Genomic DNA, 27,930 nt, shown 5'->3' with positions numbered 1-27,930 from the left:
ATGCAAGGAAATCAATTGCTGGTTACCTGAAAGGTCAGAAGACTGCTGCTTCTGAGAATGTAATCATCTTGAATTGGATATTTTTTGGTATGTTCAGTCTCAACTAATAACATTTTTATCCTGAAGCTGTTCTGGCTTGCACCTTCTGCACGTGAAGAGGAACATGGTGCCCTTTGGCAAGTCTAGGGGCACTAGTGTTTTAACATGGCTTTTTGGATAGCTCAGCATGGTTAGACTATTCTAACAGTCCCTGTCACATAGTAATGCAATCTTGTAGTAGCCTAGGTTACAATTTGGGGGATAAGCAAGTTTAATTTTAGGACCAGAGCCAACATGATCCTACAGTAAAAAAAGCTTATGAACACAGATGTCCTAGCTAAACTAGACAGCCTTGCATTGGTACATAGTTCCAAAAGGAGTTTTGGGGATGTGAAGCACAGATTAATTTCACTGAGTTACTTGTTTTAAGTATTTGTTTCCAAAGTACACAGAAATTTCACTTTGCCAGTTTCAGCTGCCTCCAAAGGAGGTATTTAGAATAACTTTGAGATTAAAAATACTTAAGGTTTCCTTCTCTTATTCTCAATGAAAGAGGTACCTGGTTGTCCTTAATTAGTAAAGCCACTATCTTCATTCTTCAGCTGTTCCTAATACTCTTCATAGTATCTGTCTCTGAGATCATGACGACTGTTGCTTTCTTTGAAGTATGTGGTGGTGACAGCAAAGCTTGGGTGGCTGCAATCATTTTCCTTTCTTTGTCCTACTTGATAGTGGGTCCTCTGCTGTGCTTATTGTTTCTTTTGTGTTCTCTCTTTCTTGTTCTCTATCGTTTGAATAATTTTCTTTACGGAAGTGTGGAGCTTACTGCAACATTCAGTGGGGTTTTTTGTTATTTTTTTTTTAATTCTCCATAAATCTTGATTGCTGGGCAAGATCACAAAAGCTTTGCACTCAACTTCTGTACTTGTATAGACATACTTCTGAACATTGCATCCAGTTCCAGAATTTCAGAGAAAGCAGGTGACAAACAGCGTCACTGTTCTGGGTATGAGGTGACGGATTTAGAAGCTCTGGTGTGATGAGGAAGAACAGATGATCTGTGGGAATGGGGTACAAACTAGTAATGGTGAGATTGGGGGATATTCTAGAAACCTTATTAGGTAGTGGGGATCTGTGAAAGAGAATAGAGTGGCAGATTAGAATCAGAAGGCAAAATACAAGCAATGATCTTGGCCTGTCAAGATGACGTTCAATTCATAGTTACGTTTGTGTTGTCAGTCCTGCACTTATTATACTCTATGCTGCCTTAGTTAACTTCATTTTCCTGAGAAGTTAATGGCTTCATTCATATTCTGCTTTTTAGAAATTATGGAAAAAAAATTTAAATCCCCCTTAAAGTCCTTGTTCAATGTTTTCATTTTTTTCCTACCTCATTCTGCAGTTTGTCTTTTTCATTAAGGTCAGACCTAGTTTGCAGTCTTTCCCTCTTTCTTGAGAGATCAGAGCAGAAGTTTATATTCCATTGTTCTCCCTAACTACACTAAACTTGTCCTTTCTTCATTGAGAGAGATTTATTGGAGGCAGGGACTCCACTGCTGACTTCTTCATTTTGTCTTTTTCTTAACACTAGCTGTCTTTTAACTGTCTATTAAATGACCTAATTTGCTGTGTAACTTCTAGTCTAGTTCTAGTTTACAAGCTCCTCTTGCTGCTACAAGTGCCCTAATCTGCCAGTCCTCTTTTCATGATTGTTGTGCTCTTTTTCATGCCCTGGTGTTTATATCTGTCTCCTGCTCAGCACTTCAGTTTTTACGGTTTGATTACTCCCATCTCCACTCCTTTTCTCAGTTTTTGGGTTGGTTTTTTTTTTTCAGGACCAATTTCATGTGTATTTATTTGCTCACGTTAGTCAGGTCTCCTAGGATCATGTCAAGTGTGCATAGCCCAAAGCTAGTAAAGTTTCGGAATACATTGCTACTAACAACTTCATCTGTCTGGTTTCTTACATGCTGAGCACTGTCCTCTTTCCTACACTGGTCAATCTTTTTTCTTCCTTTTCTGTTTTTGGTTTAGTAGCTTCCTGTTCCATACCTCCAGTCCCTTCAATTTGAAACAAAGTAATAAAAAATGTACACTTGCTCCCCTTCCTGTCCTCCACTGTGATCTATCTTCTACTTATTTTTAGTTGATTATCATTGAGCTTGCTTATTCTTTTTTGAGTTATTTCTATCCACAAGGACATGCTTACTTCCTAAATTGCTTTCTCTTTTCCTCACAATGAGATACCTTCCTTTTTTTCTTTTTTCCTTCTTTTTTTTCCGTGCTTCCTTGTTTGCTGTTTGTGCCTAATGTTTTAACTTGCGCTTTTAGCTTAGGATGATGAAATTCTTCCTCGGAGTTCATACAGTCACCCATTCCCTTTAATCTCATCTGTGGGCCCACAGCTAGATGAAGCTGATGCTTATTGACTTATGTGTGGCCTGTCCTCCACAATGGAGCAATTTGTGCGTTTCTGGAGTATTGCTGTCTTTAGTCATTGCAAAGCTCAAGCTAGTAGCTGTTTTGGTACCATTTAACAGTAATTTCTGGTGCAGATATGCAAAGCCTGGAGAAGCTGCTCAAAGATGCTATTGTGCATGGGCAACCTCGTACACGGAGGCCCTGGAAAAAAATTCTTATCTTGGTGGAAGGAATATACAGGTACAAACTATTCTTTATATTCCTAAGACCCTCCACATGAGATCTAGCTGCTTAGTATTTGGGTTCCTTTGCCAAATCAAACTATGAATATTGTCACTTCATAGTTATTTCTTTTATCTCATCTGCGAATTAAATTGACTATGTATGTCTCATCCTGGACTTTCTGTTGCTAGTACTGTAGCTGCACCTGGTGTTATCCCAATGCTTCCCACATCCTGATTAGATTGTAGAAATTAATTAATCTCAACTGATTATTTACATCAGAGCTGAGGTCTTAAATTGCTTGTCCCTTCTGTTCTTTCTGTGCTCACTAGATGATGCTAGTGTGAATGGAATTGTGCAAATTGAATGTTTTTGCGGAGAGTGAGCAGGAGCATGTAGTAGGCTTAGCTGTGTTAGGCATTTGAATCGTAGTGACTTTCAGCACAAAATGGGATGTTTTGGAGTGCTACTAATGAGAGCCTAGTTAGTTCTTAAACTTAAAAACAACAGGTAAGTATATGTCAGATCAGAATACTGACATTAGGGTGGAAGTAAAAATGAGATAATTTATAAAATTGTCACTGAACACATTCCTTTGCCTTAACTTACGGTTGCTGCTACTGTTTAGTCCATATGTCAGCATCCCAGAGAAGTTAAACAGGTAGAAAGTAGAGATCTGGGCTCCAGGTGCAAGGATTTACCTTTCATCTCTCTGCACAACACAATGTGTCTAGCAGATTTTATGGGTTCATAATTACTGAAAGAGTGAAGAAGGCTTAGTGACTTTAGGCTTTGTAAGGAGGCCCAAACCATTAAATCAACTTACACTGAATTTCTGTTTCTCAACAGCATGGAGGGATCCATAGTCCGTTTGCCTGAAGTGATTGCCCTTAAGAAGAAGTACAAATCCTATCTGTACCTCGATGAGGCTCATAGTATAGGTGCCCTGGGTCCCAGTGGCCGGGGTGTAGTGGAGTATTTTGGACTCAGTCCTGAAGATGTGGATGTTATGATGGGAACATTCACCAAAAGCTTTGGAGCTGCTGGAGGATACATTGGGGGCAAGAAGGTAAAAAGCTGGGAATCTGATGGCTGTTTCAGGCTGGTGGTGGCATCCTTCACTAAGCATTCCAAAGTTGATCTATTTCTCAAGTACCCTGATTGTAATTTGTTTCCTAATTTTACATACTGTCTAGTACAGTGAAAGTCTGTGCAATGCAGAGAGTCTAGTCTAGTAAAATATCTCATAATTGCATAGTTCTCACATGGTCAGCAATAATCTCAGTTTGCAGAATGTACGGTAGTGGTTATAATATCTTTTTAGAAACTACTGTGAGCCAGGAAGCAGGGATTTCTTAATGTTACTTCTAATGAGACTTGCTGGAAAAATGCCAAAAGTTGAAGTTTTCAGCTTGTTTGGAGGAAAATCCTCTTCTTAGGTTAGTCTGGTAGAATTGATTCCCTCTGGACTCGGAACAGTTTGGTTTCTAAAAAGACACTTACCCCCCCTCCCCCTTTTTTTTGTTTGTTTTGTTTTGGGTTGGGTTTTTCGGCTACTGACTCTCTTCTACTGCAAAGTACTGTGAGAAAATGTTGCCCTTGCCAAACACCTCCTTTTGGGAGGGATGGTTTAGGCAATTGTGTGTGTCCCCTTTCTCATATCCTCAAATGTGTCTCACAGATCAGGCATCTAAGCTTTATTTGAGAGTAAAATTCTACCATTTTCCTACCAGGACAATGATTTTTTAGATACTAATAGCAACAATTATTTCAGCCCATCCAAGTGGAGATGGGACTTGCAGATGTTCCTCTTTGGGAGTTTACTACAGTTGGATTAAAATTACTCTGACATCTTCCCCAAAAGAAAGCACTGTATTAATATTTTTCCAAAGGTAGCGAGCTAGTGGGATTAACTCCCTTGGCATAAAGTGAAGCAGCTAAGAGTCCCTCGCAGCTGTGGTTTAGCTACTGTTTGAGGGATTGCTTCAGAGGTGGGAGGCCTTAAATCTTCTTACCTAGTTTATGTCAAAGTCCCTTTACAACTTCCTTTCCTTTAACTCTGACTCCATGCAGACAGCGACATAAAATTGAACACTTCCACGTATTTCTATAACATGTTCCCAGCTTGTGCTAGCTACAGGGCCGTCATGACTAATTTTGTGGTAGCAGAAGACAGGATCTGTCCTAGCGTTCATACTGGTCTTTAATATTTTGCTGGAGTGGTCTGGGCATTTTAGAGTGGTTTTGTTACAGTCAACAACAAGCAGCCTAGATCTACTGTGTGTTGGTCCTTTGTTCCTATATGACCTGCTTCTGCCCTCTAACAAATGTAGCAGGTATGTTTAACTGGGAAATGAAGGAGGGGTAGGCTGAGGTTCTTGCACTCTTAAATTACACCTGCTGCTTTATTTATATTGTGCTGATAAATGGGAGAAAATATTTTGTGACCTATTCCCATTTGGTGACTTTTATGGAGAAAGAATTAAATTGAGCATGATACATAAGCACCTATGGGTCTTGCTCCCCGCTATTTCATTTGTTTTATACTCCCACTGTTATAATAAACACTTTTGAAAAACAGCCTGCACACAGCTTGAGTAATGCAAACACCTTGTTGCAATCCACTGCTGGTGGTGTTAGCTAAACAAGTCTGTCATAGGCATTTGACTTTGATCAATACACATTCTTGCCCTGTGACATAATTACAGGTTGTCATGTCCCTGCTGCTCACTTTTCAACTCTTTATTTCTTGTACTGTAAAATCAATCCTTGAGATACCTGTTCTCTTCCAGCACATTCTGAATGAGGTTTCTTGTGGTGGCTCATTCTATTTTGTGACTAAGACACGACAGTAATGCATTTTTCTGAGTTTGGGAAGGCAATGTCTGATGCCTCTTGTGTTTTGCTAGGAACTGATTGATTACCTCAGGACATACTCTCACAGTGCTGTGTATGCAACATCATTGTCACCTCCTGTTGTGGAGCAAGTCATCACCTCTATGAAGTGTATCATGGGTGAAGATGGTACAACTGTTGGTGAGTCTTTCTAACAGTAAGCATGTGGAAGGGGGAAGCCAAACAGAGCCTTTTTATTGCCTTGACACATAACTCATTCAGTGGACACATTTGTATCTATCTGTTAGTACATGTAGACTTGGAATTTCTGGAGCAATAAACCAATTTATTGTCCTGCTTGGCAGATCAGCCTAATAACAGCATAAGGATTTTCCAGCTAGAGCTAAGTCATCTTAGTCTTATCTAAGACACAGTATTGGTTGTATTGATTTTTGTTCTGTGTCTAGCTTTTCTAGCCTCCTTCTTTCTCTTCCCACTGTCTGTCCTTTGTTATCTGCCCCACTTTTTAGATTGCTTTCAGAGTATTTTGCTGTGTACCTTTTACAGTCTTGTGTGCTGGTTACTGCAGAGGCAATGCTTTTGATTTTCATCTCTAGTATAATTTGATGTTTGCACCTCAGCTAAATTAGATATGGGAATTCTTCTGAAATCCCTTTTTACTTGGGGAGCTAGAGGCAGTTTTCAAGATCAGTAGACTTAATGCACCAGGAGAAGAAATTCAGCATATTTGTCTTTATTGTCTTGGTTTTCCTTTTTCATTATGAAAGTAAGAAAGGGGAAGTCTGTACTAGTCTCGATGCATTCAAAGTCAAAACCAAATTCTCATGTCTCATTTGCCTAGTAGGTAGCAGCTTCTTTCGGTTACAGCATGAAGTAAATAGCTTGCTCTTGTGATGTGTAAGCTGCCTTGAAATTGAAATGGTACAGCATTTTGCATGTACGGTACTTTTCCGTCTTCACAGGTAATTAAAAAGTTGTGAGCAGCTCACACAGGATGACAGTATAGTTTGCTGAGGATCTGTCAACTGTGTTCGGTTCTGAGGCTCTTAGAACTCAAACTGCAGAAAATAGTCAGTTATGGGAGTTTCAGGCATCTGGCCACAAGGTGGTAGTGTATACTGAAGAACTGTATTTGCTTTTGAATATGGGTCATCTGACCCACTAACCTGACAGGTAAGTCCTACAGTGAGAAAGCTTGCTGGAGAAATGACTTAAGAATTTTTCTGTTATAACAGGTTTCATTTGGTTTGCTTACATTATCTGAGAACAGAGTTAAGTGCCAGCAATTAGTGTTGGTGGTTGCTAAATAGAGAAGTCATCACTGAGGCGAGTATAGCCAGGCAGCACTTGTACCTGTGCTAGCACTGCTTCCGAGTGGTCCATGTAAGAGACCTGTACCAGCCAAGAGTTGTCCCCAGTGCTGCTCTCAAGAACAGATGTTAACCAAGCTCCAAACTACATGAGAAGTTGTGCAACAGGGCTGGGTCTTGCCATCATCTTGAAAGTGACTGTTTGAGCTCTTTCTAGCTGATGATTTGCCAATAGTCCGTGGTCTGCTCAAGCGTTGCTTGTTTTGGGTTTCTTCCAGTATCTGTTTTGCTTAATGAAGTGGGAAGCAAGGAATGTGTAACTGATTTCTGTTTGCAGTATTCAAACTAAGGCATTTTTGCCCCTTTGTGAGGCTACAGTGTGATACTCATTCAAGCCAGGAGAATGGAAGCAACTTCCACCCCAGACTGTTCTGTTGCCATTATGCCAGCAAGATCCATCAGAGCTGAAAGGTGAACCAGATCAGGAACTAGTTTGGCAAAAAAATAAATTCCAAAGGCCTTTTTTTGTCATGTTGCTTAAAATGCGTGTCAGGCTACATCCTGCTAATTTGGTGCTGAGGAGTACCAGAATTCCTAGTCACTCTTTCTATTGAGAAAAGTGGTTTTGGCGTTTGAAAGCTGTGTCATTTCAAAGAAGCCTCTGTATGTCCGATTTCTATATGAACTGTAGCAGTTTTTGGAAGTGCTGGATATAACAGCTGGATAGCCAAAGTCCTGTCTGCTCATACACAGAAAGGATTTCTCAACTACAGGTCTCATGAAAGTGTTACTGGCTTTCTAAGTATCTAACTCAGCCTTCAGCTAGGATAAGCACCTCATAGGATGATCCCTGCATGAGAGTGCTTCTCTGTTAATTTTCTCCACAGTGCTGTTTTCCAGTCATGCATTTTTTTAATTGCCTTAAGGCTTTAGAGATAATATTACTTTGTAGGCATTTTCTGTGGACGAAGCTGGCAAAAGTTCAGTTGGGTGAATTGAGCAGCTGCTTAGTGATAGCATGACAAAGTTTTTTCCTTGTTTAAGGGCTTTGGCTGAAAAATCTCTGTTTGGATTCTGTGGAATTACGGGTGGGGCTCTGGAGGACCACTGCCTGCAGTTAGTTTGACTACAAGTAAATGTGGAGTAGAGTGGTGCTGGTAAGAGTTAACTGTGGAAGACAAGTAGAGAAATAGTGTTAAACTGGGTCACTGGTAAGCACTTCTGAATCTACTGTGTGTTACAAATTTCACTGCTTTTAAATTAGTCAAGCTGAATTAATGGATGAAGGAAAACTGAGATAGGGCAATGATTTTACAAGGGCACAGGAGTTGGAGCTGGAGTCAGAACAGTAGACTGCTAGCTCCCAACCCTGTTTTTTGGGCCACAGCTAAATCTTTTAATGGCTTCAAGAATGCTTTCTTGAAAAGAGCCTTTGCGGCTTCTTTGTCTGCCTGCTTCTGTTCACCACACACTATTTATAAAAGCTGCTGTTCTCCATGGCATCAAACCTTTGTGGAAATTGTGGTGTCAGACTGAGACGTTCTGTAGCTGAGGAATAAGTAGTAGGAAGCAATTAGTTTTTGAGCACAAAAAGGTTTTTTTGTGTATTATTTTGCAAGAATAAGTTAATTCTCTGCTCTTATACTTCAGGTTATTTCTAAATCTAATTAAACATCTGGAGGCTCTAAACTTACACTATAAGGTGTTGTAGTTACTAAAAATTTACATAACTAAAAAAAGTAAATATCTCCTTTCAGATCTTTCAAGCAAGCTGCCAGTGACTAAATAGAATATTAGTAGGAGGCAGCACAGATAAAATATAGATGCTATGAAAAGCTGAATGGCTGCTTATTGAGAACATAAGATGGATGGCATGCAAATCTGTGGCCTGAATTGAGACAATTCTGTACAAACTAATCTGTTAATTCTCTGTAATGTTTATGCATGTGACTATCAAGCCTCAATCTCTCTGAAGACAGTTATGGGAATATAATTATATATGAATAAAGTATATTACTTGCTCCTTCTTCCAGGCTGAAAAAAAAACACTCCAACAGCCAGCGTGATGGCAGAGCCATGTTAGGGGTTCTTTGTAATGGTGCTTCCAGTACTGCTTCTGAAACTCCTCTACGTTATTAGCTCAGTGCTGTATGTCTGTCTTCTTTTACTTTACATTACTTGTCTTGCACGTAATTGTCTAGAAGACCATCATGTGGACTTAAACAAAACATACTTGATTTGTGATCACTGTGAGAATTTCTTCAAAGGAACAGTCCTCAAGAGTGGTGAACATTTTGAGCACATGGAATGTCTTCACAGAACTCCAGTGACAATGTACACGGGTATCTCGCATATCACATTTGGCTTTGATATCTAGTAGAGCAAGGTGAGTAGGAGAGATGGAGAAGGCTTCTTTTTGCAAAAGCAAATTTTTGGAGCTGGTTTTCCTATTCAAAGTCACTGTGGTTGAAATTGTTAACAAGCAAGTGTTGCAGATGCTTGTCAGCAGTTCAATGGATGCTGCTCTTTCTCTGTTCAACCACAAAGATGAATGAACTTCAGATAGTTTTGTAGATAAAGGGGCTTTTTTAAATAATAAAAAGACACAATAAGCACACTTTTTGGGATCATAGTATACACAAAGATGACGAATTGATTCTTGGAATGGAGTCCTGGAAACCTGTAGTGTAGAGCCACTTTGTTCTTGCTGTTCATGTGGTGTTTGGGTTATTTAAATTGACTGTAGGGAAAATGAGACAGCTTGGTGCTTGCCCTGGCAAATGAGACATTGTTGGGATTTATGATATTAAGTACTTAACCTGTCTCATAGAGTTTTTCAGCATTTCATTCGATTTGAGTTGAAAGCTGGATTTTTCACCATTACAACTTCACTAGGACTGGGAATCCAGTCAGCTCCTTTCTGCCATTTACATAAGAGCCCATGATATATCCTGTGTAACTGGAGTTCAGTTAGCACTGTTGGTGTTCAGGACCCAGCCTGTTTGTTTCCCTGATAACATTGCTGGGGGCAAGTGGAAGAAAATCATAAAGTAACCCGACTGAGATGTGGGCAAATCAAAACATGCAAGGTGAAACCAGTTTAGGAACTGTTAACCTGATTCAGAGATGAAACTTAGTTTGGTCTCCTGTGCATTAAAAACTGAAGGTGAGCCTTAAATCTGGGAGTCTTTTAATTTGAACTAAAGCTGGTGATGTTAATAGCTTGTAAAAGAGGCGATCTACTTCCTTCCATGGACATTAACTCAGTAATAGTAATTATACATGTTGACGTTTATAACAAGTTTACTGTCTTCCATCTCAGTTTCAGGAGGCAAATATCCCACACCCAATCACAGCAGCATATGTAGCATATATAGAATAAGTTGTGGATAGACTTTACCCAAGGTGGCACTTAAATTTTGAGTGCTGTCTTGAGCACTGTATAGAAACCAAGGATTGTTATCCTACATAGCTCTAATGTTGCAAGCAATGGAGGTAGCAGTTGCATAGGCCATCCCAGCTGCGAAACTATTGGAAATTAATAACTAACCTTTGAAGGCTAGTCAGTTAGCTGCACATAGTTTGATTGGTATTTGTCTCATCCGAGTACTTCGGTTGTGACGAGCTAGTGGTTGACTACATCTAGTCAGAGGAAACCTTAAAAAAAAAAAAGTATTTCTAGTCTTGCCATTGCTGTGTCCAACAAACTTGAGTGAGTTAAATCAGAAAAGGTAGTTAAACCAATTGTGGCCAAAGGGAATAAGAATGTACAGCTGTGTTGGCAGAGAACTGAGCTGTTCAGAAGACAGGACCATTGCTATACTGTTAATATGCACAGGGAGAAGCATGCTGGAAACAAAACTAAGCCTGGTCTGCTTAAATTCTAGGGGAGAAAAGACTGCAATTAGTGTTTTAACCTCCATATGGTTAATCAGGCTCTCAAGTGAAGATATGACCTCAGTAGTTCAATCAGCTGCCTAGTCAGTAGCTTTATTCAAGTTGGACATTTTGTAAAATTCCCCTTTTCTTTCCAAAGATAAGCCAGAATTACATGCAAGTATAAATTGTAAATGGTAGAGAAGGAATAGCCCACGTTATATCACTTGGAATTGAATTTTAAGTAGCTTACAGTTATAAATGAACTTTGTACCTTGGCATTGTGAGCAATAGATCCACAAATGGAAGAAGTGGCTGCTATTGTACTTGAAAGGGGAAATAAATATTCCTTGTGCAGGCTGAGGTTGAAAACATTCAATTAGCATTAAAATGGGTTCATTTGAATTTCCTCCAATAATGCACTTGTTAATGAGGTGTTAAATTATCACCTTGGGAACCCGGGGACCAGTCAAAACTAATTTGAGCAAAGTGAAAACTTTTCTTGTTGCTGCCCTTGAGAATCTCAAGCTGAGCTGGGAAACTGTTGGAAAAACAAATAATCTGGGGGTCATAAAGAGAGTTTCCTGCTTCTCTCCAGGGGACTAACAGTTTTAAACATCACTCTTTATATTTGTGCTTCCAGCTGGGGATCTTTTAAATCCAGCTTGTTGCTGCATCCCTACTTCCCTCCCACAGAGCCTGGCAAGCCTCCAGAAAAATTACTTTAACCTGGGCTGGGCAGGAGAAATCTTTGAGCCTTTGGTGCTTTGAAGAGTGTTTACAGACATGAGCAGAGCTGTACCCTTTGTGTTACGCATTGGAATGTGAGAATTCTTCAGTGCCTCCTCTGTTGGACTTTAATCAACATTGTGGTGTTTGTGCAAGAGCTCATAAACCTTTATAACTGTACACCTGCTTTGTTCTCATAACATTCTGGTTCTTGCTGTTTCTATTCAGGTGTGAGCTGTCATCCTCTATCTTCACACCCTAAACACTAATCTGTCGTAGCAGAAATACAACTAGGAATGTGGCTTTGTTGAAGTAATTTCATTTTTTCTTCATTGTTTACACTATGTTTGATTTAAAACGTGTGGCTCACTTTTTACTCTCAAGACCGTTGAAGTGCCACTGTTCTACAGAATGCTGGTGTGCTGCTCATAGAGGGAAAGGAGAAAATACTGTGTAGCAGCTCACTAGCTTATTTCATTAGCAATAGTGTGACTGAAATGCCACATGAACATTAAGGTAAAGCATTTGAACAGGAGTAATCACAAATGAGATGATGTGCACTCTGTCTTTGAAATAGTTTGAATCAGAGTTCATGCTTCCTGGTGTGGTACATGATTTACTAGAGTAGAGTTTTTTGAAAATACCTGAATGACCCACATAAGCACCACTTCCTATTATCAGCCCTGGTACCTGTAGCAATTTTCTACATAGAAAAATTAATACTAGTATTACAATAGTGTCTGCAGTGTACAGACACATGGCAAAATTTCATTCTGTGAAGTGCATATAATGTAAATATTTCTAGCTTCTTTGGAAACAAGCAACAATGTGTAACTGAAGCTCTTAGTGTGGACTGTGTGCAGGTGTGTTAGGCGATGTGGGACTCACAGACCAGTAGAACTACTGTCCTTGCCTACTTTAGCAGGCTCTGATGTAAAATGTGGTTGGCACTAGGTCAACTCGTGCCATTTCACATCAGTGCAGCTGATCTACCAAAATTCCCAAATGTGGACAATCTTGACAATCTACAATGTGTACTTTAGTCCTACTAGTGTGCAGATCTTTGCTAATGTCCCAGAATTAATAAACTTCCTTAGATAGTTGTCCTGGTTTCAGCTGGGATGTAGTTAACTGTCTTCCTAGTAGCTGGTACAGTGCTATGTTTTGAGTTCAGTATGTGAAGAATGTTGATAACACTGATGTTTTCAGTTGTTGCTCAGTAGTGTTTAGACTAGAGTCAAGGATTTTTCAGCTTCTCATGCCCAGCCAGGGCACCTGACCCAAACTGGCCAACAGTGTATTCCATACCATGGGACGTCCCATCTAGTTTAGGAACTGGGAAGTGGGGGACAGGGATTCGCCGCTCAGGGACTGGCTGGGTGTCGGTCGGCGGGTGGTGAGCAACTGCCCTGCGCATCATTTGTACACTTCAGTCTTTTTATTACTACTGTTGTCATTTTATTAGTGTTATTATCATTATCATTATTAGTTTCTTCTTTTCTGTTCTATTAAATCGTTCTTATCTCAACCCAGGAGTTTTACTTCTTTTCCTGATTTTCTCCCCCATCCCACTGGATGGGGGGGGAGTGAGTGAGCGGCTGCGTAGTGCTTAGTTGCTGGCTGGGGTTAAATGAGATTGTGCGGGTTCTGTTGCAGTGTATCTTCCACAGTAGAGTTTAGCTCAAGACAAATTGGCTTGTCAAGAACAGGATAAATCAACCTGTAAAGCTTCTTGCTGCCATGGGTAAGCTTCTGTTAATGCTCAGGTTATTGCCTAATTGTTGTGTAGTGGAAAAGTTGTGTTTACAAGGCTGTCTGCATGGGGGAAAATGTATTACAGAGTATGCAGGCTTCTTAAGTCCATGTTGGCTAGCAGCTCCTAAGATTTATTAACAGTTTCTCTATGGATGCTGGGATTTAAAAAAAACAAATGAACAAACAAAGAAACCCAAGCCAATAAAATACTTCTGAAGCTTCTTAAGACTTTGAAGCTTGCCTTCCTATTGGTTGGCTTAATATTGTATAAGTGTGTCACCAAACTCAGGCCCTAAATAGGCAGTGGAGAACTCGTTTGCCCTGCAACTAGCATCTCCGGAACTAAGTACTCTGTGCAAACAGATGTGGTACTCTTACAGAATAACTGTCTGTACCAAGAGCTGGAAGCAGAATGTTTAGTACCTCAGTGTTTGCTGAAAATAGCTTGTCTTTTCCAGGGTTGTTGCTATATTCCTGACAAGTAGCTTTTTGTTCAGGACCTGGCATTGTAGAGACAATTGTGGGGTTTATATGCACAGCTTTGATCTTTCCAGGATCCTTGGAAAACAGCCATGCAGGGAAAACAAGTCTATAAAAGTCACAGCAGAGGCAAGGCCTCCAGGGTTTGGGCCTTTTCAGGCACAAAGCCTACTCTTCCACCTCACTGCGGTTCCAGGTGGCAGGCTACCAGGAGCTGCTTGCCAAATATAACTTAGTAACATGGAGAAAGCTCAATACCCTTCCTGTTGCAATTATTGCAGAGTTTTAGGGTAGATCTGAGAGCACACTGGAGATGGACAAGTATGGCTGCTATAACAGATGTACAGGCAGATGTGGGCAGCTCTGATGTGGCAAATTTGCAGGCTATAGTTTTTACCAGGAGATGAACTTCTTAGCTATAAGCATCTTTGATGTCAAAGGAGAAACGTGAGATGTTGTGCAGAACCTCTTATGGGAATGGATCAAGGTCTTCACAAAAAGATGTGTGAAGACTGCATTCTGTGAAGGATTCAGGTGCTACCTTCTCAGTGACTTCATACATAAACTTCCTATTTAAAAAAGCAAACCAACCAAACCAACTCCTCCAGAGTGGAAGTTCTTAGTTTTTGGATACATTAGTAAAGAGCACATACACACTTGCGGCATCCTGTCTCTCCCATTGCTCCTTGTGTTAGGTAGGTGAAAACTCCAGCAGTATGGGGGGGTATGTCAAAATCATGTTAAGGGACAAAAAGACATTTGGAAACTACTGTGCTCCATTCCATAAGGTCCCATTTAGTACCACTGAGGAAAAGTAGGTATTTAGGACCATTCTGCTCACTCTCCTTAGCCCTTAAGGGATCCTCCTACCAAGAGACTGTTAGTAGAAGGTAGTCTGTTTGCCAGATGGGTTTTTTTTGCATTTTCAGAGTAAGTGCTAAAACAAAGATGCAATACTTCTCATAGTACCTTACAGTATCAGTTACTGGTCAAAGCTTACTTCTGTGTAGGATCTCATTATTATCTCAAGCTTGTGGAGCCTTTCATAGTGCTCCTGCCATAGTTTCTTTATGGATCTGATTTCTGTTCAGTTGGGCCAGAAGATGGTACTCCAGTGTTTATGGCTGCCATCTCCCAGAGAAGTTTGCCAAAGAGTAGGGTAGTCAAACACATCCCACCCCTCAGCCTTGCTCACTATCCAGGTAAGAGAATGGATGCCCTAGCTCTATTTGTCTCATTTTAGACTAAGCTGATTACTGGCTGTTTCTAACCAAAGGTGGACGCTTTATAGCTGGCTGGTGTTATCTCTTCCACTGAATATCAAGCCTTGCTGTGCTTTAGTCTAACTGCTTCAGGAACAATGCTGTTAGAAACTTTTAAGGTGTTGACATGAAGTGTGACGAATCAACTGACTTCTGCTGAATACTGTTTCTTGCACTTAAAAACTTCCCATCTGATTTTATAGTTAAGAGCAGCACTCTGGTGGCTGATGCAGCGGTAGGGAATGAAGGAACAGATTGTTGCTAGTCCTGTGTGGTTAATCTATGCTGTTTCTTATGGCTGTCTCACTGTCTGTGACTTCTGTGACATACAAATCCCTCTATTGGGCTGAACTGGCTTTGAGTTTCAGAAGATAAATTAAGGCTTGTGGATTTTGTATAGCCTCGTGCTTCAGTACTGGTTTGATGTGAAATTCAAAAAACAATGCAGTAAAAAAAAATATCTAATTTTTATTACCAGCTAACAAGGGATCCATAGGGAAGCTAGTATCTCAAAAGATCAGTTAGCAGAGTCGCTAACTGGAGCAACTGCTCCAAACTTGAGTACTTGGATACCTTGTCCGGTCTATGAATTGCAGCACGTGCTCCTAAGAGATGCGTCTAATGGCAGGATAAATATACTGACAAACTAAATGTTAATACTGTTGATAAATAATAACCTTTCTGTAAAACTGCAAAAACTATACTCCACTGAGTATTTGCCCAAAGAATATTCTTGTATTTGAGAATTTAAGATGGGAAAAATTGCTCTGCTTTTTTTCTGGACACAGCAGAGCTTAATTCTTCTTTTCCAAGTTTGATTTTGTGAGGGGTTTCCTAGAGTTGTCAAAGGTAGCTCTTGCACAGGTAAAAATGTCTTGGATCCTCTCTGATTTATAAAGATTTCCACCCTGATGCACATGTAGCTAGAGATATTTCCACAGATAGGATTGTTATGAAGGAGGTTTAAGTTGCAACTGCGTTCAGGATTGTATGTCTATTGCTGTTAAATCTCAGCAAACAGTCCTTGGTGGCTGCTTGGTACAGGGAATGCTTACTATGCATCTTCGCTCCTACACTGTTACACAAAACAAAAGGTCTGAGTAATTCATTTGTTTATTTTGCATTGTCACTGCATCTCTTCTTGTTTTTCATTTTCTCAAGTATTACCAAGTCTTAGCTCAGCAGAACCACCTGAGATGCCCCTAGTATTGGCAGTGGTCATACTGCTTACAGAGGGAAAAAAAGTATGTTTGAAAGATGGGAGGTACTGAAATTATTTGCAAAAGGAACAGTTTGGGTTGAATTTGTAACTGGATAGATAGATAGATGAGCCACTTCAGTTACCTGTGTAAGTCCTTCCTAGTGTAAAGTTGTAATTATCTTCTAGAAGTTTCGCAGAGGTGTGCTGGAATAGCAAAGTTAATGTGTTGAATGGTGGCCAGCTCTTTCAGATTGAAGCAACATTGGCAGTTTCTGTCCTGCAGGTCTTGAAAAGGTTAGAAGTTGATGAACAGCTGATTTCTGTCCCAGCATCAACAGAGGCACTGTGAGGAATGGGTCTAAGAGGGGAAGCAGATAGATCAGCAGCTGCTGAGAGCTGGCAGATTAGAGGGGGGAAATGTATGGATGAAAAATGTTTTTTCATATGTAAATCAACATCCATAAGAAGCTGTAGACCTTGCAAATCATTAGCAGTCTTACTTCTGTGTAAACAGAAATTCTCCAGACTAACTTCAGGCTATTACAGTGGGTAATTGAATTACTTCTTTAAAAACAAACCAACAAAAAAACCCAGAAACACACAAACCAAAAACCAAGCTGCAAAAAAGACTAGCATTTTTAAAGTTTAGAAACTGGTTTTGAATGCCTTTGCAATGAATATACTTCAGTGTAATTAAAAGTCATCCTTAAGCATTAGTGATAAGTTATCCTTGCCTTAGTTGTGACTTTTTTATATAACAGGTTTTGTGTAATTCAGGCATGGAAAACTGGCTAAAGATGGTAAATAATACACCTGTAGTGGTACTATCGTAAGTTTAAGTATGTACATTCCCTATGGAAAACTTTACTTTTTTTGTACCTTTGCTAACTTGTACTGAAGTCGTGTTCATTTTCACAGTCCTGAGGTTATCGAAACATCTGGAGTTAACATTTAGTGATTTTTTTTATTTTTTTTTTTTTAAATTCAAACCATAGGAGCGGGGTTTTTCCAGACTACTGCATCTAGCATGAAAAAAATGCATTCATTTAAATAAAGGTGAATATTGCAGCTGTCAGTTTAAAAAACAAAACAAAACCAAAAAACCTCAAAAAAACCCAAAACAACAAACCAAACCAACCCAAACAAAATAAAAAAAAACCCCAAACATGGAAACTAGTTATTTTACTGCTGATCTGTTAACAGGGCATTCAGTGACACATGTGTAGTGGTCAAACTGTTCATCTATACTAACCCTGAGCTTTTGCTATAGCCTGCTTTGTATGCCGTAATTTTTATTGGATTTTAATTCTTTTAATACCTCATACTTGTACCTGCTTCCTTCACCATGTTTTGAAGGAAAGTAGCCCAGCTTGGAGTAGAGGAAGGCTACATGGCCTTTTTTTTTTTTTTGTGGGATGTTCTCCATCAGGAAGAAGAATGTACTAGCTTGTAGCCTGTTGATTGTGGAAATTGTGCCCTAATATCTCGGTTGATTTTGGTATATAGTTAACTCAAAAATTTTAGTAACAAGAGAAACTTTTGGAAGGTGCTATCTAGATAGAAAAATATTCTCCTATAAGTGTTTCTCTTGTTTTCACGATGAATTCTTTTGACAATTCATCATGAAGTGAAAGATTTGCATAACAGTGTCTTCATGGAAGCTCTGTAGATACCTGGTAAACTGGGGGAATTACACTGTGTTCTGGGAAGCATGTGTGTAGGATCCAGGGGTTTTGATAGTTCTGTTGTAATGGTATTTATTGGAGTAGTGGGAGAAACTACTGCTGCTGAGGCACAGTCTTAGATCCATGTGGTAGTGTACATAAGATTGCTTAAGTTTTGGATTTGATGTATTCAGAAAGATTGAAGGGTTGTTTGAAGGCCTGTATGGGGGACTTTGCAAAGATTTTTTTCATAGTGAGATTTTTCCTAATACAGGTTGTAAATGTTCAATGACTTCCCTTCAGATTTGAGGGTAGTCTAATGTGGCCGTGAGGGCTGTACAATCCATACATATTTGTTTTTCTATAGTAGTAATGTCTTGTGGAGTGTTTCAAGTGCCTTTTTCTTTAAAGTGTTGTCTCTGTAGATCAGACCTCTTAAACTTGAGCATTATGCTTTTTCTTGGAAAAGCTGGTGTGCACTACAGCTTTTTTTTATTCTGGGAAAAGAAACTTGGCTTACTCTGCTATTTCTAGTCTATATATGTAGAGAATGTCTATGCTGTATAACACAGGGTGAACTCCAGCCTAATAGCAGCAGCATGGCAGAACTTGTGCTATCGTTAGTGCTATAACAGTACAATAAGATGCTATTTGTTATTTGTTTTGTCTTTTTTGAGGTGGACAGCTTCAGAGATTTTATGCTACCACTGTAAATTAATTGGAGATGGAAGGAGTTCTTACAATGCTGGCACTTTGGTTCTTCTCATGCTTAAGTGAAAGCTGAATTCATGTTTTATACTGACCAAATCCTTCCTTTATAGTTATAGCTGTCTTAAAATGTGGAAGGGAGCTGATTTGCTGTTTTTATGGCAGAAGTTCAGCTGGAGGTGATAATCTGTCTGGTTCTGTTGGCAAGTGGTGAGCAATTGCATTGTGCATCACTTGTATAATCTAATCCTTTTATTATTATTATTGTTATTATTGTAATTTCATTATTGTTATTATCATTATTAGTTTCTTCTTTTCTGTTCTATTAAACTGTTCTTATCTCAACCTGTGAGTTTTACTTTTTTTTTCTGATTCTTTCCCCCATCCCACTGGGTCTGGGGAGTGTGAGTGAGCTGCTGTGTGTTGCTTAGTTGCTGGCTGGCGTTAAACCACAACATATATTCGTGTGATATTTTACAATTAGTAAAGGCAGTTAGTGATGCTAGCTGAAACTAGGTGACTTCGAAGTTATTTGTAACATTTTCCTGTTTGAAACATATGAAGAGGCCATATCCTTGATCATCTTCTCTTGTACTACAAAGGCAAAAAGCATTTCTCTACCTTCTTGTGTTGCTGTTTAAAATCCCAAGGAACAGTTAGCTTTGATACTGGCTTCCATTGTAGAAAAACAGTCTGCACAAAACAGATGGAAAATATAGTTCACACTCTTTGTTGCTATGTTGTAAAGCCACTGAACTGTCTCCATGGAATTAGATTATAAACATCCTTTACATAATATGCTTTGTCAAAGCTTGCACATTCCTTAGCTTGTAAAGAAATGTTCTGTTTGTATGTGTTCCTGATGTTTTTCTCTCTGTGGCTTCAATCTGCCATGAAGGCCAGCCAACCTATTTGTGTTGTACAAAGGTTTGAGTCTGTTTCCTTCTGACTCTTCTTTGCTGATCTTTGTCTTATTCTTGAGATTTTAAGAGCAAAGGTGTGTTTTTTAAGTTCCAATGTCCAAGGTATCATAATTAAAAGAAATTAGAAGTTTTAAAATGCTTGCTTTTCTCTAAAATTCCATTGACTTGGCAAGTTAAATTTTACTGGAACTGTATGAAGTTTTTTTTCATGTTTTTGACTTCTTCGTGGTGGAGTCACCATAACTAGTTCAGAAGAATAGTCTGACCAGCACACAATTCTTTTCACTTTTTTCTCAGCAAGGCACAAGAATAGCTGTCAAACAGGATATGTACAGCTGTCTTTGCAATGATTATGAATGTTATTATCATGACTGTGCATTTGTGATAATAAGCAATCTGTATGAGCTAATGTGTAAGTAGTGTTAATACCAATCCCACAAAACCTCCCAGTAGTTAATATGCAGAGTTGGTTAATACATGTACCCAGGCAACACGAACTTAACTTCTTTGTTCTGGAGGGATAGTCCTCACCTCATTCTTTAAAATTATTGATTCATCTGAACCAATGCTTTTTACATTCAACTTCAAAATAAAGATGACTCTAAATCATAATTGTTAGGATGCAGTGAATTTCAGCCGTGTGACAGCAGTGTAACCAGATACAGTGAACAAGGTGTGAACAGCTAAACATAAAACCTAAACAATCATAAAAAAAGTAATGCTCTTCTAAATTATATTTCAGAAATTGCTTTCTGGATTCCTGGGGAGTGGGAATTACTTGTTCCTCAGCAGATCATTCAGCTAGTGTCAGAGTGAAGTTGAGCTGGTAGTGTGCTTTTGTTCTTGCTTTCTCTCACAGAACAGTTACTTGGTCCTGTCTGTATAGCTATTCTATTTAGCTGTGATACTCTAGTGAGAACTTAAGATGCTTTCAGTAGAAATTCAGCCTCTGGAAAAGTTCTGTGTGGAAAAATACTGTGGTGGCTTGTGGGGTTGGAGTTAGGGTGCCCTTCTGGATCTCTTCATGAGCCTAGTCTCTCACTGCAGCATTGTTATGCAGGACTTGGAACATATCAGAGAAGGTAAGTGTGATGCGACCATGAAAGGGAGTTGTTCCTATGCAATCCTTTGCATATGGAATAATTTTGTGTGCAGTCAGTCTTACTGATTTTTAGATACACAGACACATGCTCTGACTTTCTCTCTCCTTTTTAATGGTAAAATAGAGTTCATAGATAATTTTTTTTATCAGCTCTACCAGCTCAGGCATTATCCTGAAATCTACTGTAAGTGAAAAGGGCTTGTGTGTTTCTGACAGCCATTCACAGGAGGCAATCTTTTGGTTTGGTTTTGTTTGTTGTTGAGGCTTTTTTTTTTGCCTTGGACAAGATCCATTCTTCACCAAAGACATCAAGTCCTCCTACTTCTGTCTAAGTGGATTTCCTATGAAGCGTCACACTGAATGAAAATGGAGAGCATGGGATCTTTTGTTCTCCATTGTGCGAACTTTAAAGTAGACACAGTTGCTACTTCTGCAGAGTCTGACCTGAAGCTGGTATACCATTGTAGTTAATACTGGAAAAAAAATATTTAAAAACATATTACTAGCTAAACGTAATTCTAGTAGTCATTAAGGAATCTGATGGTACTAGCAAGAAGCAGTCTTTTTTTAAGACTTTCCTGAGTCTTAAAAAAGCAGGTTTCTATAATACACAGTGCATTTTGAGTATGCAGAGGAATTGCAAGAGACTGTATTATGCTTTCCCATCTCTTGAAACTGAGTTCTTGATACTGAGTTCAAATAGATTATTTATGCAATATGGATCTACTATATGGTAATTTCCGTATCTTTAAAAATCAGGGGGCTGTTAACAATAAACAACGTGAGCAATTCATTTTAGTTTGTATGCTGTCTTACATAAGATAAAAGCCTGTGTAAATGTGAATGGGAATTGTGGTTAGCTTTCTAAATAGAAGAGCTATATAGGTTTTGGTGTTGGGTTTTTTGTTTGTTTGGGTTTTTTTCCCCCGATGCTAATTGATTAGTAATTCAGACTTCTGCAAAGTAATGCTTGTCTCATGACAGTTTTTGTACACTAGGCTTAAATAAAACACTGATGTGCAAAGTCTGTTTCACAGCAGTCCTTGAACATTATCTAGATCCACAAGTTTTTTGGCAGCCCAGGTGTTACCAGGTTTTGAGAGAATCAGTCCAGCAGAACTTGTTGCAGAGGCACGCCTAAGGGGATGTATGCCCGGCTAAGTAATCCTTTCCTCTTCTCTACGTACTGCTTGTGCAGACTTCAAAGACTGCTTGAGGTCAGCAAATCATTTTCTCTAATGATCACACAGCGAGTCTGAGATGCTAATGGCTCTGTATCCCTGTTGTGTGTCACTTTCTTATGTATACAGAGGGAAAGGGCAGCTTTTAAAATCAGAGGGGGAAAAACCACTGCAACTCAAGTGTTAAACCTTGTGAAGGTTACTGCTACAAACCCAGTGGTTCTTAAGATCTCTTTTAAAGGCTGACAAGTGTAAACACATGCATTTTGCTGAATTGCTCACAGCCAGATTAGGCTGTTGGTATCTCTTTAGCTGTGAACTCCTGAGGACTGTATGGTGCCTTATAGAACAAAGAAGTGGTCAGATGAAAAAACTCTAGGTTCAGAGGGCCAATAATCTCTTTAGCAACCTGAGAGCGAATGTGTGGGAGGGGGTACTGTTATGGGCAATGCATCAACTGATGGACTGCACATAAGGGCACAAAAATGCACACACTTCAGTGACAGATATGTGGCATGTCTCAAATGCCAGACTTGCATAGGAATTATCCTGGTATTAAGACAGCTGAAATGTTTCCATATTAAATTACAAATAATCCTGTCTTTTGGATGTACCAGAGTTGTATGTTGTTCCTTTTGTGGAGCAATATTTTAAATGAGAGAGATTTGAAAGAATATATTGACTATTTCCAAGAATGAGCTATTGGCTGTATTTTATATCACAATGCTGAAAATACCTGGCATTTTTAAAAATGCTAGTTAGTGTACCCATGTTGTTGCATACCAGTGGAGCCTTTAAAAAAATCTGTATTCCCCAGAACTGTACTGAAGTTCACTTTACAAAGCTCAGCAAAATTGAATTTTGGTGCCTTGTGCGGTTTTTGTAGGTGTGTGTCGTCGTCGTCCCCGCCGTTTCATTTAATTACATCTCAATGCAGATACTAACCCATCTGTGTGGCAAGAGGGACTAAGGTGTTTCAATTAGTAAAAAAGTTAATTTAATTCCTGGCTTTAGAAAGTTCAGATTAATTAGGAATCTGAAATGCAAACTAGAAGGAAGAGTCATAGTAAAACCGACAGCAAAACTTCAGACATGTTTGTCCTTAGAGTTGTATTACATGATTTAATATGGTGTTAAGTAGAAACTGCTATCATTTCTTCAGTCATTTACTGGAGAAGGAGGTTGATCAAGACGAAGGTTCTGAACATGCTACAATCTGGTTCTGCCCTGGTGTAAGTGCTGACATAACTAGCAGTGATTGTCTGTTCTCTGGTGTAGCCTATGTTCTTTGGCTTCATTTTTCACAGTACCATGCATCAGTTAATATTGGCAGTTCTGAATGTACTTTCTTCCTGTAAGCACAAATGGCTTCAGTTGCCTTGAGCTTGATTGGATTGACTTGTTTCTGACAATGCAATATGTACTTAATTTTCACTACTTTCTCATTAAAGTAGCTTTAATAGCAGTGGCAACACTAATGCTTTGTAGCTGGTGGGGATCTCAAAAAAGATGATTTTGTAGTATACTGTTGTGTGTAATACAGCAGAGTTGGAGAGAATAATGTTGTACAAAGCAAGAACAGCAGAAGTGGTTCATTATTAGGATAAGACTAATTGGCATGTGTTGGAAAACAAAGGCCTCTACCTTGTAAAGGACATTGAACTTTCTCTTGTGTGTACCTTTGCATACTTGGCATGAGTTGCCGCACACCTCTGTCTGCGGGCTTTGGAAAAGCCTGCAAAATCTCCATTGAAGGCTACTGCATAGGTGCAAGAAAAGCTCAAGCTCTGAGCAGAGTTTTAAGTGTTAGTAAAAATAGGTATGTATTTCTGTCTCTGTGGAAGTTTGTTATTTGCTGTCTCCATTGTGTTTTGTCCCCACTGCATGTATTCATTAAGAAAGAACAACAAAGAGATATTCCAGTTATGTTTATGAAGTTCTGGTAAGGATAGACCCCAATATCCTAAGCTAAGAGTCACCCTTGCTTGTTCATACAGATGAGACAACTTATTCTTTCCTTGTGATGCTTTTTGTTCAGGCACTTAACTGTGCTTCTTGCAAGTACTGAGAGATCTTGTGCTTTATCTTTTACCTTTTTTTATTAGTTGTGGTCTTCGGGGTGGTAAGCCATCAGCTACTGTCTGCAGCTCCTGGAGGTGATGAGCAGAAATGTATGTCAGTTGAGATTTGTGCAAAATCTTAAATGCTATTCAATTGTTATGGGTGTGGGGTTTTTTTTTCCCTCTTCTATCATGCTTTGCCTGGGTATCTTTTTCTTCTAAGGCTGTAAATCACATGTAAAATGTAGTAGAATCTGAGTAGCATTCTTCAGGCAACTGCTGCATGAGGAGAAGAATGTGCTGATTTGATCTTAGTCAGAGGGTCAATCAAGAGTAAACTGGGCTAAGCCATCTTTTAATAATGTTTGTTGCCATCCTGGAACTAAAACTACATGAACATTTCCATTCTATTCTGTTACATGTAATTCCTGGAAATGGTTGCACTTGGGCTTGCAGCTCACCTTTAATTTCCCAGGCTTGATAGTTATTTTAGCTTTTCAAGACGAACAAAATGTTCTGCTGTTGTGAGAAGAGGATGTGTTTCTTAACCACTTCATTAAATATGTACCGTTGAAAGAAGGGGAAGCTGAAAGTCAAGATTTGGCTTGGAAGCAGACTCAGAAAATGCTTTGAGTGTTCAAATAATTACTGCTTTTTATTTGGCAGAGTTTGAAGCTCTAGGGGAAATTTAGTATGTAGTGAAATTCATCCAGTCTCTTGGATTGCTCAAAGTGAAGGTACCATTTGGTTGTACTGTAACTTGTTTAATTACACTGCAAGGTCCAGTTCTCTGAATTACTCCAGTATAATTGGGATGTGTTTCCAGATGTCAGAGGAATGTCAGCCTAGTGGTGTTTTGGTCTGGAAGAGACAGCTTTCAGTTCTTCAGCTTCATTTGCTAGCTAACCTTTAATTCTCTCTGCTTCACAACCCTTACCTATTAGTCTTCCCCCCAGAATAAATGTTGCTACTCCTGATTTTGAGATGCAAAAATGCAGAGCCAGAAGAGGTGCATACCAGAACAGTGAAGATCTACCACAGTTTACTTAAAAGGCCAAGGACATAGGTAGCATTTTAATGCAGTACAGCTACTTTCCCCGTAAAACTTGTCATGGATAAAGTCTATGCAAAAAGCTTCTGAAGAAGATTCAAAATGCCTTTTTTTTTTAAACTGTATATCATCAATGTCTTCTCTGAGAGACTTGTGTGAGGTTTTTAACAAATTGTCTCCTTCACTTCTGAGAGTCCAATGAATCCTGGAGCTGCACAGTGGGAGTCTGACAGACTGGAAGTTGCATTAAACAGCTTTGGGTTTTTATTGAAAACATTGTTCTTGGTTCAAAGGGAAGGTAATTATTCTGCCCTGGAATGATAGCAGCCCCTCCTTTATTGACAGCACACCATCTGGTTGTGATAAATTACATGGCCCTGGCAAGGCTGCAGGTTTTTGGTAGCAGTGGATGACTTAGAGGCTTCATGTCCAGATTGGTAGAAAATAAGAAGTATTTATTGTTTATGGAAATGTCATACTTCCTGTCATTGGTCACAAAGCTTTTGCTTCTTTTTATGTCTATTAGACATACCTCTAAAGGAAAAATTCAGAAAGCAAGATAGTGCATGGGATTTTTCAGGAGCTAATTCTTGCTGCAAGTTCAATTCCATTACTCTGTTGAGGGAGAGCTTGAAAAAGTGACGGTAGGAATCTTGAGTATTTCAGGTGTAATTGGCACCATTTATTGTACTTTACCACTCAAGGACTGTTGCTGTAGTTTAGTTCTCACCTAGTAGTAACAACAGTGCAGATTATTAACATGTTTTTTTCAAGGAGTGGTTGTACTTAAACTTGTTGGTTGCTGCAGCTTTAGGGAGGTAGGTTACTTTTCTGAAAACTTGCCAAGTAGTCAGTTTGCATCTATAAATAAAAGTTCAGAGTGGTTGTAGGTAGTTTGCTAGCTAATTGGTCATCCTGGCAACTACTACTTTTTCTTGCTGTCCCAGCCAAAGCATTACTATTTCTAACCTGTCTATGATACATTCAGGCTCAGTTCTGTGTTCTGACATGAAAAAAAAAAAAAAAAAAATTCTGAGCCAATGATGATTGTTAAACAGAAATGTCCGCAAGAGTCCTGGAGGGGAGAGGCAGCTTTGGTTCTCATCTCCAAATTATAACACTGCTCTAAGACAGGTGTAAATGCTTGTGAGTAGAACACACTGAATATGACTTACTGTAGTGTCTGATTTATTGAGAACATTGGCTGGTTTCTGCTTCCAGATTTTGTTTTATTTCAGAACATGATTCTAAATTCTCTTGCCAAACATTACTGCTTTTGCTTTAGAAATGTCCTCAGTTTGTTTTTTTTATTTGCTTTAAAAAAATTAATCTCAGCAACACCATGATGAAGCTTATTCCTGCCAAGTTCTCTTGATACCTTTTGTGAGGCTAATTGCTGCAGAGGGAAGTGTCATCAACTAACTCTGCAAAGAATTTTAGTCTTTCTTACTTGGGCAGATGTAGCAGTAATACCACTCATTACTAGTTCTTGCTTTCCTACCACTTCTATTTTTAGAGCTGGAGCCCTTGCAGTTATATTTGCACAGTGTGGCATGAATAACATTTATCTTAGATTTAGATGCAAAGAGAAAACACTCTGAACCTGGCTTTGCTATGCTTGTTATTTCTGTGGCTAGGCAGTTTGGACATTCATGTGGAGATTGGCCACAGGTTAAAATAACTCTGAAGCCACATTGAGTTGTTACTAAAATTCAGTCAAGCGTTTTATATATAATGAACAAAGCACCCTGGCAAGTTTGACTCACTCTTTGACTGCCAGGGTGCGTAAGAATCGGATGTGTATCATTCTGGGGTTTGGCAGCTTGGGCTTTCACCTTTTGCTGGCAAAATACCTCTGCAGCTTCAAGCCATTTAGGCTAGGTGGCTCATATCTGTTACGTGCAGCATGTTGATGAGCAAAAGTTGTGAAGTGCTCATTATTTATTATTAGTGTATCAAACTGATAGACTTCAAATTTCAACCTCTGTTGTGGGAGGCAGCTAAAAGTACAAGGCAGAACTGAATTAATGTGGGCAATTTTATCTGTTTTCTGCATCTAGTTAATGATAACTTTTGATAATTTTAGGATTTGTTAGAGGGAAGGAGTTTCTGAAAACTGAAACTGTGAGGGTGGTCAAACATTGGAACAGGCTGCCCATAGAGGTTGTGGAGTCTCCATCTGTGGAGACAGTCAAAACCCAACTGGACACGGTTCTGGGTAACCTGCTCTAGCTGACCCTGCTTGAGCAGATGGATTGGACTGGCTGATTTCAAGACATCTTTTCCAACCTAAAGGATTTTGTGAAAAGTGAAAGTGGTACCTCCCACAGCAGTAATGCCCTATTTTTCAGCATCTTGGGACATTCTGTATTTTTACACAGAGAATAATAAACCTGTAGAGCTTTTTTTACATTCCACAAATGTCCTTTTCAGTGCTGTTGGACCACAGGGAAAGGTGCAGGGTGGATGTTTCCAGAGTCATTGTCCATGTAAGATGAATCCTAGAATGACCTCATTGCACTGACACTTCTTAATGATACCAATTCCTGCTGCTTCATAGCTGATTTATGTCTGTTTGCTTGTGTGCATTTCCAATTTGTGGTCAGGGAAGCTGACTTGTCCTCTGAGGAGTTTTCTTCTGATGGTCTTTGACAAGCCAATACAACATGGCAGTAGCCATCCTACTCGACCTGGGCTGGAGAGGATAATTCTGGCACCTCATTTCTTGGACAGACCATAGATATGTTAGGTACTCCCAGATCTGATTGTGCAGAGCTCGGGAGCTGTTCATCAAAGCATTGGGAACCTCTGTCTGCAGTTGAATGATGCTCATGGCTAGAACACCTGTGTTATACTTAAAGGATGTGCTAATTGGTAAGCAGGAAAGATTCAAGGGGACATTCTTATCTCGCCAAGTAGGCTGTTTTGTGCCATGTACAAGCTGTTACATGTCCCTATCTCAGCAGTTCTGGAGTAGCTGTTCGGTTACTGTCTTTCAAATCTACCCATTGGCTAGATAGGTTTCTTGCATCTGCCTTGGCCACTTATGTCTTTGAGATGCCATTCTCTACATTCAGTCACCCTGTAGCC

General features: G+C 39.3%; 1 protein-coding gene across 1 annotated transcript in view; it reads left to right on the top strand.

Annotated features, from left to right (window-relative positions):
• Positions 1-27,930, top strand: part of SPTLC2 (serine palmitoyltransferase, long chain base subunit 2) — a 65,696-nt gene that overhangs the window by 15,762 nt on the left and 22,004 nt on the right. Inside the window, exons 6-8 of the mRNA XM_010583771.1 lie at positions 2,595-2,700; positions 3,532-3,751; positions 5,592-5,718. Of these exons, the coding sequence (XP_010582073.1) occupies positions 2,595-2,700; positions 3,532-3,751; positions 5,592-5,718 (453 nt within the window). The remainder of the gene's footprint in view (positions 1-2,594; positions 2,701-3,531; positions 3,752-5,591; positions 5,719-27,930) is intronic.

Source organism: Haliaeetus leucocephalus, unplaced genomic scaffold (assembly GCF_000737465.1).
Source record: "Haliaeetus leucocephalus isolate CR32 unplaced genomic scaffold, Haliaeetus_leucocephalus-4.0 Scaffold932, whole genome shotgun sequence".
NCBI classification, from domain to species: domain Eukaryota; kingdom Metazoa; phylum Chordata; class Aves; order Accipitriformes; family Accipitridae; genus Haliaeetus; species Haliaeetus leucocephalus.
This window is presented reverse-complemented; position numbering and strand designations above follow the sequence as displayed.